The following is a 16151-nucleotide window of genomic DNA, read 5'->3' as shown; positions in this document are numbered from 1 at the left end:
TTGCAACAAATAGGATTTCTATGAAAACACTTATAAAAACAACCATTTGCTAAAATCTGTCCAGTCCTTTTAATAGTGGAACCCTGAGGTTTGTATTAAAAGCCTTTTTACTGGGAGAGACTTTCCTGGTGCTACAGTGGCTAAGGCTCCTCACTCCAGAAGCAGGAGGCCTAGGTTCGATCCCTGGTCGGGGAGCTCTCACATGTTGCAGCTAAAGATTCCGCAAGCTGCAACTGAAAGAGCCTGCGTGTCACAATTAAGACCCAGCGCAGGCACATACATGAGTAAATATTTTCTAAGAGCCTGTTGGGAGAGTTTTTCAGTAAGAATTTTCATAAAGGGTAAATACAGATGACTGCATATTTGAAGGATCCAGAAAACAACTATATAATTTTGGAATAAACCAGAGGCTGTTAGGACTGAGGAGGGGAAAGCAATACTGCTCTCATAAAATTTTTCATCTGTATATTGTGATCTATTAGTTCATCTAATGTTAGCAAGAACTCTATAGCAAAGCAAGTATACCCTCATTTTCTATAAGGAACTAGTTCCCAGAGAGTTGGATGGTTTTCTGAAGCACACACAGTGATAACAGAGCCAGAAGGTAGATCTTTCGGCTTTAAATGCAGTGTCCACTCCTCTCCTTTTGAGCCCCTGGAGCCTCCTCATGGTCTGAATTGTCCTTCCTGTTACACCTGCCCTTCTTTCTGCCCTCATCTGCCACTCCATCTCTGCCCTCTCCTGTTCCTAGGGATCTCGCACCTCCTGAGGCTCGTGCTACAGGAGCTGAACCTGTTCTACAGCCGAGACGTTAACGGAGTGTGCCTCCTGTATGACCTCCTCCACTCCCCGTGGCTGCAGGCTCTGCTCAAGGTGAGTGCGCCACTGTTCTGAAGCCATGGCCTTGGGAGTGGCACCTGCTCATCCAGCAATGTCGCCTGTCACATGGCGGGAAATCTCAACAGGGAAAAAGTTCAAGGAAGACCTACACAACCCCAAGTTCAGGAAGGAAATTACTTGAGTGGAAAAGAATATAGCAGCTCCTCTCTTTTCTGCCCTCACCTTCCTCTCTTCCAGGGGCCCCAGGATCACAAAGCAGCCACTGAAAATGGCCATCAGCAACCCCATACGCAGCTGTCCATAACCCTTTGTCCTTGAGGTCAACTCAGGACAAATAAAAAGGCTTTAAAATATCATTCCTCTTTGTTTTTATAAATTAGGAAATGAAATGTCCACAGTTCTGTTTAGGTATCTTAAGTTTTTCTTACTCTGAAGCTCTCTTTTATAAGTTGGCTGAAATTTCACACTATACAATAGTGTCTACTATCTGACTAAAATTTTGTTCTTTTAAACAAATGTTATTATCAAGAAAGATCCTTTTGAAGTTATTTTTGGGGGATGTGTTTCCTTCACTTAGGTGTGAAATGTGGTCAGCCTTATGGTGCATATTAATATTTTTAAAAGAGGTGTCAATGTATTTAGTGTGAACACAGAAGTACTCCTTACAGCACTGGCTTTAAAATACCTGATTTCTTTATCCATTGCTGGACACAGATTCTTTTCCCCCATGTTTTGGCTTTTGTGTACTTGCTAAGTCACGCAGTTATGTCCAACTCTTTGTGACTCCATGGGCGGTAGCCTGCCAGGCTCCTCTATCCATGGGATTCTTCAGGCAAGAATCCTGGAGTGGGTTGCCATTTCCTTTTCCAGGGGATCTTCCCAACCCAGGGATCGAACCCAGGTCTCTTATATCTCCTGCATTGGCAGATGAGTTCTTTACCACTAATGCCACTTGAGAAGCCCTTGACTATTATGAATAAAGCCTCAGTGAACATGGGGTGCAGATACGTTTTTGAGATAATGATTTCATTTTACAATATCCTCAGAAATGGGATGTCCAATGGAATATTATTCACCCATAAAAGGAGGAAATCTTCCTTTTTTGGGACAGCATGGGTGGATCTCAAGGCAATATGTTAAGTGCAATAAGTCAGAGAAAGACAAATATCATGTCATCTCACTTGTATGTGGAATCTAAAAATGTGGAGCTCATAGAGACAGAGAGATTAGTGGTTGCCAGGAGCTGGGGGATGGAGGAAATGGGGAGATGTTGGTCAAAGGGTACAAGCTTCTAATTATAAGGTGAAAAAGTTCTGGCAACCTAACAAGCCTTATTAAAGGTTGGCACACAGGCTGCCTACCTGCTGGCACCGTTGCCCAGGCTGCTTCTCCCCTTGGCAAACCTTTGTTCAGTACATCATTCTCTCCTTGCTGCCCCTCTGCAGGTTTATGACAGCCTCCAGGAATTCAAAGAGAAGAAGCTCGTTCCTGCCACACCCCATGCACAGGCGTTATCCTGTGAGGTGAGGTGCTTTCTTTCATCCAGAGAATAGTAGTTTTAACATGATGCCATTTTCTCATAGTGCTAGTTTAAATGCTCTAAATATTTAATTGGTGACTATGCATCTAATCCTTGCTTCTAATTGAGCTTTAAAAGAAGAAAGACAATTGGCCTCCTGCCTCCCCAAATTAAAACAAAACACATTTCTAGAGAAATGTGTCTGTTTTTCTCTTTTTCCCTAAATATTCGACTCAGTTATGCTGCTGCTGCTGCTGCTGCGTCGCCTCAGTCGTGTCCGACTCTGTGCGACCCCGTGCGACCCCATAGACGGCAGCCCACCAGGCTTCCCGTTCCTGGGATTCTCCAGGCAAGAACACTGGAGTGGGTTGCCATTTCCTTCTCCAATGCATGAAAGTGAAAAGTGAAAGTGAAGTCGCTTAGTCATGTCCGACTCTAGCGACCCCTTGGACTTCAGCCTACCAGGCTCCTCCGTCCATGGGATTTTCTAGGCAAACGTACTGGAGTGGGGTGCCATTGCCTTCTCCTGTTTTTCTGCTAATGATCTCCAATTTTACTTCTCCAGTCTGGACTTCTCCGCTAAATTATACTCTTATATCCACTGCCTCCTGCCCATTTTACTGTTTAATGGACCCTCCAGTTTAACAGGTCCCAAACTGAGCTCCTGATCATCCCCACCCCAAAGCTGCTCCTCCTCCAGCCTTTTCTATCTATTTTTGTTCTTGCATGGGGCTTCCCAGGTGGCGCTAGTGGTAAAGAAGCTTCCTGCCAATGCAGGAGGCACAAAGTTGTGGGTTCGATCCCTGTGTTGGGAAGATCCTCTGGAGTAGGAAATGCAGCCCTCTCCAGTATTCTTGCCTGGAAACATTCCATCGACAGAGGAGCCTGGTGGTCTGCAGTCCATGGGGTTGCAAAGAGTCAGACATGACTGAGCACAATTTTTGTTTTTGTGGTGCTTAAACCAACATCTTTGGGATCATCTTTGACTTTCTCTTTCTCTCATACCCACACCCAGTCCTTCAGCTCTGGCTTCAAAATACGCTGAGCTACACCACCTCTGCTGCATCACTGCATATAGCCATCATTTTCTCTTACATGGATAATTGCAATGTAGCATCCTGCCTGGTCGTCTCCTTCTACTCTTGCTCCCTATCTATTCCTGTCATGGCAGCCATTAAGACATTCTGAATTAAAGATGTGTCAAAATGTGTCACTTCCCTGCTCAAACTCTTCTACAACTTCTTATCTCAGAGTAAACATCAAAGCTATCATATAGGCAAACATAGTGCTACCTCTCTTGGATGTTGACTTACCACCCTCTCCCTTATTCACTCTGCTTCAGACTCATGAACCGCTTGTGGATGTTTGAATCAGACATGTTCCTGCTGCAGGCCCTTTGCATTTGCTATCCCCTACATCAGTAATGCTCTTGCCTATATATCCACATGATATGCTTCTACATCTCCTTCCAGTTTCCACTGAAACGTCAGCTTCTCACAGAGACTTTCTCTGGTCACCCCATCTAAAACTGCAATCCCCTCATAGCACTCTCTATCCACCTTCCTTGTTTTATTTTTCTTCTTAATTCTTTTCATCATCAAATAAAACTATTCTTTTTTTTATTTACACATTTTACTTCTTTTCTGTGGCTCCTAACAAAAATGTAAATTCTATGAGTGTGGGGGTTTGTGTCTGCCTATTCACAGCTGTATTTGCATCACTTAAAACAGTGTCTAGGGACTTCCCTGGTGGTCCAGTGGCTAAGACTCTGCCCTCCCAAAGCAGGGGACCAGGGTTCGATCTCTCGTCAGGGAACTAGATCCTGCATTTCAGAAAAAAAATCAAAGATTTCAAGCGCTATGACAGGCCCAGCACAACCAAGTAAATAAATACATACATATTTAAAAACAAACAAACAAAAAACAATACCTAGCACATAGTAAATGTTCAATACATATTTGTTGAAAAATGAAAGCCACTCAGTCATGTCTGAATCTTTGCAACCCCATGTACCATAGTCCACCTGGCTCCTGTGTTCATGGGGATTCTCCAGGCAAGAATACTGGAGTTGCCATGCCCTCCTCCAGGAGACCTTCTCCACCCAGGGATCAAACCTGGGTTTCCCGCCTTGCAAGTGGATTCTTTACCATCTGAGCCACCATGGAAGCCCAATATTTGGATGCATAAATATAATCCATTTTATTTTTATTTATTGTCCAAACCACATTAATAGAAACTTTTAAAAAGAAAAAAAATAAAGCCTTACAGCCAAAACTCCAGTAATCAACAACTCAAATTGTTCTTAGCTATCCATGGGGAAACACATACATGTGATTTTATTCAGCTGTAACCCTAGTGAGTGGAGGTGAAGTTTGCTAAACCTCTTGTTTTCATTTGACTGGATGTGATGTTGCTTGACTGGTGAGGATTTACAGAGTTAAATTCTTGAAAGCTCTTATGTTCTATCAGAAGCCAGGTCTACACTTAAACCAAAGCAAAGGGATCAGAATTTATTCTAACACTTTTTTATTGTTGCAACAAACATTAAAATTACTAATCAAATAAAAGCCTTAAAATACAAATTACCGTTTCGTTTTTTAGTTGAAAAATGGAACATCCCATGGGATTAAAGCTACTTGGTTTTCCAGGTAACTGAGCCTGTACCTGGAGAACCCAGATATCTTAACTTGCCCATAAAGCATTCACATGAGCAAACAGTCACTTTAGAGGCACTGAGGGAAACTGCCTTGGCACATATGATCTTACACGATTAAGTTAGTCCTTCCCCCAAGTCTGTGAGGTGCCAGGACAAGGGCACTGTGGTTTAGATCTATCCCCAGTCTTGGATTCTATCGGCTGTAATGAAGTTTAGTGAATAAGGAAAAAATGCTAATTTCACCTGACTTTAAAGGTGAAGAAGAAGGCTTTAGTAACAGCTTTTCTTAGGTAAATATCATGTCAATATACCTGTTATCCAACCTGGGTGATGTTAACTAGGTGATAAAGATTATTAAAAATTCACATGTATGTTTTCCCACCAACCAGGTAGTGAAGATACTACGCGAAACCCCCAAGTCCCCTGAGATCCAAGAGCTAAGACAGATCCTCCAGGCTCCACACTTTAAGGCAAGTGCTTGCTAAAATTGACAAGGTATAACCATCCAGCACATTGACAGAGTTGGGAAGAAGAAATAAAGATGTGCTCTTGGAATAGATGTTCTTTTACTGTATGTGGGTAACCAACAGATTATACTGAAAGATGTGGGACTCAGATGTGACTGATGGGCGACTTAATCTCATTGGTTATGGAGCCAAGCCGGCTCTATTTATATGGAGGCATTCAGGACTTCCCATGGCATCTTGTTTTCCCCCTGAAAAGCCACCATTCCTCTAAAATTCTGGGGGACAATTAAGGCACCATACATCCTTTCCAACTGGGAAATATTTTAAGTTTCAGAGATAAAGTGTATGAAGGTATTTGGAAAAAACAGTATAATAATGAATAGCTCTATGAGGGGGTATATAAAGAACATTTGATTGCAGAACAGAACCCTACCTTACAGGTTTTGAGACCAATTTATCAACAAATTAGAACTTTAAGAGAATATCTGCATCTGGAGCAATGGAATTTTTGAGTCAAAAAGTTTTATTTCACAAGATAAGCCTACAGAATTTTCTCTGAGTTCCAACAGAGTTCTGTCCACCAGTCTCAAGCAGAGTCGTAGAATGACTACTTCCCCACCCCATGAAATGAAATTTTAACATACCGGAACTATCTGATCGTACCCTAAACCAGGGGACTGCTTTTTCTCATCCTGTTTCACATGGGATCTTAGGTGTCATTGACAAATTAAACCAGCAAGATGTTTTGATTACTGCCTCTCATTCTACCTTGCCTGGGGAAACTATTACAATAATTATTTTGTAGTTCAAGTTTACAGGAGCATCATGGATTACATGGGTTTCCAGGAAATGAGAACATGACAGAATACATTTTATCAGGAATGAAAGAATAAATTGTGTGTTGCTTACCCTCTCTGTGCCTTGTTTCCTTATCTATAACATGGGGACAGTAAATATACTTGCCTCATGAGGATGTGTAGAAAAGGGAACCCTGGTAAATTAATGCAGCCCCCATGGAAAACTGTATGGAGGTTTTTCATAAAACGAAAAATAGAGCTACCATCTGACTCAGCAATTCCACTCCTGGGTATATACCCCCCAAAAACACTAATTTGAAAAAAATACAAGCACTCCAATGTACATAGCAGCACTAGTTGCCAAGGTATGAAAGCAACGTAAGTGTCCATCAACAGACGAATGGATAAAGACGATGTGGTACACACACACACACACACACACACACACACACACACAATGGAATACCATTCAGCCATAAAAATGAATGAGATTTTGCTATTTGCAGCAACACGGACGGACACTTTGAAGGAATTATGCCAAATGAAATAAGTCAGACAGAGAAAGACATACTGTATATCACTTATATGGGGAACCTAAAAAATACAATAATCTAATACGACAAAAAAGGAGCAAACTCACAGATACAGAGAACAAGCTAGGAGCGACCAGTAGAGTGCGAGTGGGGAGGACCAATACAGGAGCGAGGGGGCGGGGAGTGTGAGCTACTGTGTGTGAGACAGGCTACAGGGATGTACTGTACAAACACGGAACACAGCCAGTGTTTTGTAATAACTGAACATGGAAAGTAAACTTTAAAATTATATAAAAATAAATTTTAAAAGTTAAAAATATATGCACACCTGCCTCAGAGTTACTGTGACGATTGAGTTAATCCACATAAAACACTTAGAACTGTGCCTGGCGCGTCCCTGTTGGTTGTCGTCGTGTGTCTCACACAGTACTGAGTCAGCATCTTCTAGGTGGGTGCATTCTATGCGTGAGGTTCATTTGCCTTTTCCTTCTCTGTTTCCAGGCCTTGCTCAGCGCCCACGACACGGTAGCTCAGAAGGACTTTGAGCCCCTTCTTCCCCCACTGCCAGACAACATCCCTGAGAGTGAGGAAGCAATGAGGATTGTTTGCTTGGTAAAGAACCAGCAGCCCCTGGTAAGGAAATCTTTTCATTTAGGATTACACCAGGGTTAATTGGGAGCTAAGTTATCTCTAGTAGTTATTTAAACAATATTTTTTTTTAATAAAAATTTTCTTTAATTTAAAATAAGCAAAATGTTTCAAAGGCCATACAGAGAATCACTGGCAGTTTTCCTTATGCATGTGTTATTTAAACTAATAATTTCTCTTTATTTAACTATTAACTTCCCCCATCCAATCAAGGATATCTTTGAGCTACAAATTATTCTCCCTTTTGGTGAGGGTTATGTGTTTCCCCTATTCTGCTGATTTGCTGATTACCTACCTGTCTTTCTGACTTTATCATAGCAATCCTATTCCCAGCTAGGCATGGTTGCCGACAGAATTTTGTAATGCTTGTCTGTTCTGTTTCTTCAGTTGGCCAGAGGAAAGCAGTCAAAATCAGTGCTGTTGTACTTTTTCCTCATATGATTCTAGCAGAGATCACTGCTTCATCTTAGGATTCTTGAAATTTAGTGTGATAAGTAGCTTGAAATAACTGTTGGGCAATATTCTTGTCTATGGTCACCTATAGTGTGAGGCACTCAGGCAACACGAGGGAATCCATGATAATAATGGCTAAAATATATTTTAATCAATTTTGCCTGTGATTTCAAGCACTTTACAGGTTATAATGTTTTCACCAGGAAAGATTTCTGCTTAGTGTTTTTCTTTTTTAACAGCTATGAGAAAAAAAGAAATTATTTTATTATTTGGCTCTGTGACACGTATATGTATTTCACCTAGTTCTAATGTATTTGCCTAGGTTTTTTCCTCTGTTAAGGGGAAGCTAAGTAAGGCATTAATATGATTTTCTAAGCATATTTCCTTTGATTAGGTTGGAATCGTGGAAGTTCTGTTTATCTCTGGAAGGATCTCAATATTATTTGATGTCTATGTGGTTGAATAGAGATTCTGGCAGACCTGAGTGAAATGGCCTTTCCTTTTTGATGACATGGTATACATATGGCCCCGAGTGTGAGTGATAGTCACTCAGTCCTGTCTGACTCTTTGAGATCCTATGGACTGTAGCCTGCCTGTAGGCGCCTCTGTCCACAGAATTCTCCAGGCAAGAATACTGGAGTGGTTGTCATTTCCTTCTCCATGACCCTGGTTGGTATGAATTCCCTTGTTTGAAAGACCAGAACGACATTGAGGGAAGCCCCCAGGAAAGTGGTCATGTTACGTAAAAAATGGGTTCCACTGTACTCTCTTCCCAGGGAGCTACCATCAAGCGCCATGAGATGACAGGGGACATCCTGGTGGCCAGAGTCATCCATGGTGGGCTGGCCGAGAGGAGTGGTAAGCTGGAGCAGCGGTGTGCAAGCGGGACCGGGAAAACAGGGGACCCCTGTCTCCTATGTGAGGTCGAGCCTTTAATAAGTTCCACTGCTTTGTTACTAAGAAGGAAGACAGAAATATTCCAGAGAAACCAACCCCGTTGCCCTTCCTCACCGAGTCCCTCCATTTTATGCATTAAATTAATTTTCTGTCACTTTACATTCTCACATAAACCTAACAAGCTAAGCATCATCATGCTACTGTATAGATGAGGAGACTGAAGCTCACAAAGATTAACCACCTAACTTGCTTGAGGTTTCACAGTTGGAGTTAGGGTTCAAGGCTAGGTCTGCCTCTCTCTATATTCCCAACTTTCACTCTCCACTTGGTCCTTCTGCTTTCTTAAAGGCACAGCTTTTCCACATCTTCAGACTGTCGTTGCTTGCCTTTTCTATCTGGGAACTGAATTTCCTTCTTTTCACTGCTGTGCTTCTGAAACCATCAGTTATCTACCTGCTGTCCCTTGTCCTCTCTGCTCATGACCCCGGAAACCTGGTGTAGAATTCATACACCAACATTCTTAGAGAAATTACCCAGAGACTTCCTAGTTGCTAAGTCCACTGGCCCTCCCTTAAGACTCAGTTCTATTTTTACTTCTCTAGCACATTTGATGTTGTTGAAGATAGCTTTCTTGAAATTTTCAAGAAGCTTCTTGTCTCCACTGTCTTACCTCATAATTCTCAAGGCTTAATCTTAACCCCCAAGTTTCTCTACACTTTCTCTTTTGAAGAATACCCCCACCCCATTTCCTTTTCATTTAACCTTTACTCACGACCGTGACATCTTTATTTTTATTTTTTAAATTTAAGTGGTGCTGGGAAAACTGGACAGATACCTGTAAAAGAATGAAATTAGAACACTTCCTCACACCATACACAGAGATAAACTCAAAATGGATTAAAGAACTAAAAGAAGACCAGAAACTACAAAACTTTTAGAGAAAAACATAGGTAGAACAATTGATGACATAAATCACAGCAATATCCTCTGTGACCCACCTTCTAGAGTAATGGAAATAAAAACAATAAATAAGTGAGACCTAATTAAACTTAAAAGCTTTTGCACAGCAAAGGAAATTATAGACATCTTTATTTTTAGTCTTATCTTCTTACCAATGTTCCAGTTCCATTTTACAACATCAGATTAGCAAAAATAAAAGTATCACCTTTAGTTAATGCCCAGTGTTGGTGAAAAGGTAGAAAAAGGCAATTCTCGTGTACTTTGGTGGTAGTGTAAATTCAAATAACCAGTTTGAATTTGGTGGTTATTTGTAAATTCAAATAACCAGTTTATTATTACTATTGTTTCACAGTAGAATTTAAGATGTCAGAGCATGCTTAGGTTAGTGAGTTTGTTAAGTAGTGTTGGGATGGCTGCCGCCCTTTTTGCGAGTTATTTGGCACCCATCTGTTTTGTGTTCCGGTTTGCCTAGGGCTGTTATACGCCGGGGACAAACTGGTGGAAGTGAATGGAGTTTCAGTTGAAGGACTGGACCCTGAGCAAGTGATCCACATTCTGGTAACAAGTCTTCTCCTCACTTTATCCATGACTCACTCCGTGTTGCATCCAGCCTCTGGCGTGTGCGCTGGGAGGGGGATTCGAGTCCCTCCCGGCAGCCCACTCTCTCCAGGCCCTAGAACTTGTCTGTTTCTATGCATCTCATCCCCCTCATGTACTCCCTCTCCCCAGTTGATCTGGACCCTGCTGGAGATGTCCCTTCCCAAGCTGCTCTTTCAGCCTCAGGAAGACGGCCCAGGTCCTCATCACCTGGGTTGCTCTGTTGGAAACTGAGCCCGGGGTGGGCAGAGTGAGACTGTGGAGGAGAGTCTGAACCTGAGCAAACCACCCCTTGCTCCCCTAACATTTTTATGCAGTTTCTTTGAGGCAGCTTTGAGGTAGAAAAGAAGTCCCCAGAGGGCAGCAAATGGGGAGGGGGACATCTTTGCTGGCCCTGCCAGTCCTTGTGGTTGAGATGGGGATTTAAGACCTGGTTATATGAGCTTTTGGTTTCTTTTCAGTTCTCATTCCCATCCTTCCAACCATTGCCTGGGTCACCGTTCAGCTGTCAATATAGCCATAGCGTCATGCCCTGCCCACCTCTCCCCTTGCACACCCCCCTGTGGGGCCTGAGGTCGGTTATTATATATTACGTGTACTAGTGGTTCTCACACTGGGTTCTTGCGGGAACTCTGGATTTTCATAGATGTGCCTTAGGGACTGAGATGAGAAGTGGTATAATAAGGAGTATGTGTACCTGCTAAGTCACTTCAGTTGTGTCCAACTCTGTGTGACCCTATGGACTGTAGCCTGCCAGGCTCCTCTGTCCATGGGGATTCTCCAGGTAAGAATACTGGAGTGGACTGCCATTTCCTTCTCCCTGGGGATCTTCTCAACCCAAGGATTGAACCTGAGTCTCTTGCATCCCCTGCATTGGCAGGCAGGTTCTTTACTACTAGCGCTACCTGGGAAGCCCCCATTAAGGAGTATATTAAGCACCTAAATATTTTGCAAACTGCTATGCAAGATTCTTTGTGGTTTAAAATGTACTGCCAAAAGAGCTTAAAGGACTGTCAGTCACAGATACACATGTGTCCACCACAGTCCTTTTGGTACCAGCTGTGGAGTTACCATGACAGTGGGGTCATGAGATTCCTGAGTGAGAATGAGATCTTTCTTGTTCATCTCTGGATCTCCAGTGTCTGTCATGGTGTGTGTTTTGGGGGAGTGGGGCTGAGGGGTGTGTTCCTACCTCCCACATCAAGCTAGGAGGTTCTCTGTCTCCTCTACCATTAGTTTAGAGGCTTGTCAGTACCCCTGAGAAGACTTGGGATCTTCTTCCCCATCAGATGAGGCTGCCTGATACAGAAACAAGTGTTTAGGAAAGACTTACTGACAGAGACATGAAGAGTGAAAGTCAGATCAAGAGTTCCTTTCCAGTATTTGCATAAACTTCTGCTCTACTCCCGCGTATCGAAAGGAGAGTTGGAGACTGCTTTGACCTGGCTCGGGTAACTACGGAGTTTTATTGCATGTTGGGAATTAATAGTTTAGCACTGGCAGCAAGTCGGAGAAGGTTTTTATCCTTCGTTTTCTCATGCACTCAGGGTCTAACGCAAAAAGCAAGACTCGAAGCTTTAACTAGAGTGCAACTTGAATCTCAGTGCTATCACTCCTTCACTCATTCGAATGAAATATTTATATGACTGTCCAATATGTGCTAGGCGTTAGGAGGTGGTACAGATATGAGAATATATGAGCCTTGACAGCAAGGAATGACAGTAATAGATACCATTTATTGTGAGACTATTTTGTCGGAGGGTATTTATTTAACATTATTTCTAATCCTTGAAACAAAGACGAAGTTAAAGCAAAGCTCTTTAAGATTGATTTTTTTTTTTTTTGGACAGTATTAATAAGTTTTCAAAGTCATTGTTTCTGATGATTACTGTCTAGGGTCCTGGCATTTCTAAGCAGAGATATAGTAATTAAGCGACAATTCTGAAGTTTTTCACCTAGCCTGTTCAGTCTGACAAGTCCAACTCTTTGTGACCCCATGGACTGTAGCCCGGCAGGCTTCTCTGTGCAAGGGATTTTCCAGGCAAGAATACTGGAATGGGTTACCCGTTTCCTTCTCCAAGAGATCTTCTGGAACCACGGATCCAATGGCAGGGGCTGGGGGCGTTGGGGTTGACGGGGCGGGGGTGGGGGGGCGGTGGGGAGGGGAGGACTCCTGCATTAGTAGGCGGATTCTCTACTGCTGAGAAGCTGGGAAAATGACTAACTCCTACCTACCCCAACAGTATACATGGCTGATGTCACGATGTCCTTACTATGACTCTACACTGTGAGGAACCTAAAAGTTCTTACACACGACAAAGATGATACTTCGTTGGTTAAAAAAAAAAAAAAAAAAGAGTTCCTTTCCCTCCTCATGCTTTGGGGGAAAAAGAGCTTGCTGAGTGTGGTGTCCTGATGAGAGCAAGGTGGAGGGTACTAGGAGAGTCCAGCCTCAGGACCCTGGACCCCACACAGCAGGACAGAAGTGAAGCTAAAGTTCTTCTAATGTCCGTTTCTGGGTGGTGATATTTAGCTGTTGAGCCCTTGTAAAAGCCCCTGTGGGAGATGTCACCATTTGACCTGCACACATTGTTTTTAACTTTCACCTGCCAAACCCTAATAACCCAGTAAAGTCTGAGGTTTGCCATTCTCTCCTCTGACATTTTCTAGGCCATGTCTCGTGGCACAATTATGTTCAAGGTGGTTCCAGTTTCTGACCCTCCTGTTAACAGCCAGAAGACGGTAAGAATTAACTGAACCTTCAGACCCACACAGTAAAAACCTTTACCCACAGTAAAAACCTTTACCCACACACAGTAAATCCTCCACAATAACAGCAAAAAAAAAAAAAAAACACAAAACAAAAAAACTTTATATTTTACTACTATCCTCTGTAATGTGTTGATCATTTGTTCAATATTGTATTGCATATTTTTCAACACTGATGACATGAGACGCAAATCAGTAAATGAACACAGTAAGAGAAAATGGGGGTATTGAGAAATTAAGAAGTAACATCAGGAATGGTGAACATTTGAGCAGAAACTTCTCAGAACTAAAAGATTTTATTCCCAAAGTCACTTTTTTTTTTCATGGCTCTTAGACTCAGTTCAAGAAGGGATTTCTTCTTCTTGGTGAAGATGGAGAGGAAAGATAGCACTAGTAGGTAGAAGAGTGAGAGAGATGATTTTAAGTCTTAACAACCTGGGGGTAAGGATTCTTCTGATGATGTCATTACGTGCCTACCATCAGGTGTATGTTCGTGCCATGATCGAGTACTGGCCCCAGGAGGACCCCACCATCCCTTGCATGGATGCCGGGCTGCCTTTCCAGAAAGGAGACATCCTCCAGATTGTGGACCAGAATGATGCCCTCTGGTGGCAGGCCCGGAAAATCTCTGACCTTGATACCTGTGCTGGGCTAATCCCTTCTAACCAACTTCTGAAGAGGTAAGAAAAGTCATTATTCCTGGACCCAAGACTGAGTCATCAGGAAATAAAATATTTCTCAGGTTTTTGCAATTAAGGGAGATAAGCAGTGTTACTGCAATTAAGATAGGAGGAGAGACAAGCAGATAGATGAACACACACTGGTCTATAAATCCAAATGTCAACTTGTCAATATGCCCTAAACATCTTAAATACCAAAGGGACCAGGATAATCATATCAACTAGAAAAGAGAGACTAGTACTTGGGAAACTAAAGTTTAAAAGGTAGTTCTGGCTCCCTCTATTAACCTTTCAAGGCTGAGTTGAAAGCTCAGTTACTGAATCTCAACTCATCACCCAAGGAAGTGATTAGAGAGAGAAAGAAGATAGAATAAGAGGCCCAAGACTCAGCCAATGTTAAGAGATCACAAAGAAGAAAATGGAGCCAGCAAAAGAGACTGAGAAGGAATCGCCAATGAGACAGGATGAAAATCATGATGTTAGAGTGTGCTGATCAACTATGTTCACCACTGTTGTGGAGACTGAGAACTGACCACTGGATTTAGCAAAGGAGGTCATTGGTGATCTTGATAAAAGCAATTTCAGTGGAGGGGTGGGCCAAAATCTGAGTAAAAGGGGATTTGAAGACATTGACAACTGAGCACAGAAAAGTCTTTGCAACATTTTGTATAAGGCAGAGCAAAGCAGTGGAGAAATAGCTAGAGGAGAAAGTAGAGTGGTATGAGAGAGTTTTTAGGTGGGGTAGATAATGCTAATGGGGGAAATCCAGTGAGAGGGAAACTTTCCTGATACAGGAGAAAAAGGAGAGAATTGCTGCTGTTATCAGTCCTTGAGGAGGCAGATGGAGAGGTGATGAAGTCTATAAGTAGAGGGGTTGGCCTTGTACAGGATTCTGAACAGTTTACCCACAGTAATCGCAGCAGTAGAGAATGCAGAGTGTGGGCACAGCTGAGGATGAGGGATATGGTGCGAGCTTATGGAAAGTCTCTTCCATCTGCTCTTATTTTCTTATCAACCAATGTCATGGCTGAGAGTAAAGTGGGTAGGAGATTTGGGGAAGGAAAGAGGAGAAAGCTTGAAAAGTTTCTATGAGAACTGGAGAGAAATTGATTGACTAAATACAGTCATCAGCATTAAGGGCCCACTTAGGCTTCAAGTTCATAAATTTACAGTCAAATTTACATAAATTTGGTCAGCTTCCTGGGAGGACAGGTCCAGACTAGACAGAGAGTCAGACTTAGCAGTAAATTAAGAGAGGGAGAAGAGAGTGTCTTTTATGAAGGATCATGACATTTATGTTAAGGAGGGAGGTGACAGTGTAGGATCAGTGGAAAGGAAGTCAGGTCAGTGGATTATAGGTTCCTAAGAGGTTGATAGATTATTGGAGTGGGAAGACAGAAGTTGCTGGTAGAAGAAAGGGATGCTAGAAATTGAAATTATAGAGATTGTAGTTTTTGGAACTGAAAGGTCTAGGGGATGACAGTGGGAGGCAGTAGCTAAGGTCATTGGAAGAGAGGAGATCAAGGAACCAAGAGGCCAGGGTGTTGGAAGAGGCATTAATGTGCCAAATAAAAATATTCATGAATTACGATGGAGCAGTGTTAAGAGCTGGAGAAGGCAATGGCACCCCACTCCAGTACTCTTGCCTGGAAAATCCCATGGACAGAGGAGCCTGGTAGGCTGTAGTCCATGGGGTCGCTAAGAGTCGGACACGACTGAGCGACTTGACTTTCACTTTTCACTTTCATGCATTGGAGAAGGAAATGGCAACCCACTCCAGTGTTCTTGCCTGGAGAATCCCAGGGACTGGGGAGCCTGGTGGGCTGCCGTCTATGGTGTCGCACAGAGTCGGACACGACTGAAGTGACTTAGCAGTGTTAAGAGCATGGGAGTGAGCAGGAATCATCTGAGAATGGCTTCCAGAAGAGTCAGGAGGAGGGTATTCAAAGTGAGAGCCTCTTCTAGGGAAGAGGGAGAATGGTCTGGAGATGGCAGGGCAGAGACCCCCACCTCCAGGCCCTGTGGAGTGAGGGCCTTGTGGTATGCTGGAGCCAGCCCGCAGAGCCCGTGTGCACCCTTCCTCATGGTCAGTGTCGTCAGGTGGCAGCTGGAAATCAGTCACAGTGGGAATGTTGACAAGACCGAAATCAGCTAAGCTGCACATCAGGATTCCCCTCCCCCTCGAGTCTGGGCTGGTTTACCCACACAAGCCTGGGAGCAAGAGGAAAGGGGAGCAGGGACCTCCGGGGGACCTGGGTTTAGTTAAGGCAAGAAGGTGAAAAGTGAAAGTGCAAGTATCAGTCACTCAGTCATATCTGACTCTTTCAGACCCCAT

At 43.0% G+C, this 16151-nt stretch overlaps 1 protein-coding gene across 1 annotated transcript in view; it reads left to right on the top strand.

Annotated features, from left to right (window-relative positions):
* MPP4 (MAGUK p55 scaffold protein 4) overlaps positions 1 to 16151 on the top strand; it is a 51235-nt gene that overhangs the window by 10734 nt on the left and 24350 nt on the right. Inside the window, exons 3-10 of the mRNA XM_070770222.1 lie at positions 752 to 873; positions 2286 to 2363; positions 5405 to 5485; positions 7314 to 7445; positions 8690 to 8771; positions 10243 to 10328; positions 13038 to 13109; positions 13620 to 13816. Coding sequence (XP_070626323.1) covers positions 752 to 873; positions 2286 to 2363; positions 5405 to 5485; positions 7314 to 7445; positions 8690 to 8771; positions 10243 to 10328; positions 13038 to 13109; positions 13620 to 13816 — 850 coding nt within the window. The remainder of the gene's footprint in view (positions 1 to 751; positions 874 to 2285; positions 2364 to 5404; positions 5486 to 7313; positions 7446 to 8689; positions 8772 to 10242; positions 10329 to 13037; positions 13110 to 13619; positions 13817 to 16151) is intronic.

This window comes from Bos indicus, chromosome 2, assembly GCF_029378745.1.
Source record: "Bos indicus isolate NIAB-ARS_2022 breed Sahiwal x Tharparkar chromosome 2, NIAB-ARS_B.indTharparkar_mat_pri_1.0, whole genome shotgun sequence".
NCBI classification, from domain to species: domain Eukaryota; kingdom Metazoa; phylum Chordata; class Mammalia; order Artiodactyla; family Bovidae; genus Bos; species Bos indicus.
This window is presented reverse-complemented; position numbering and strand designations above follow the sequence as displayed.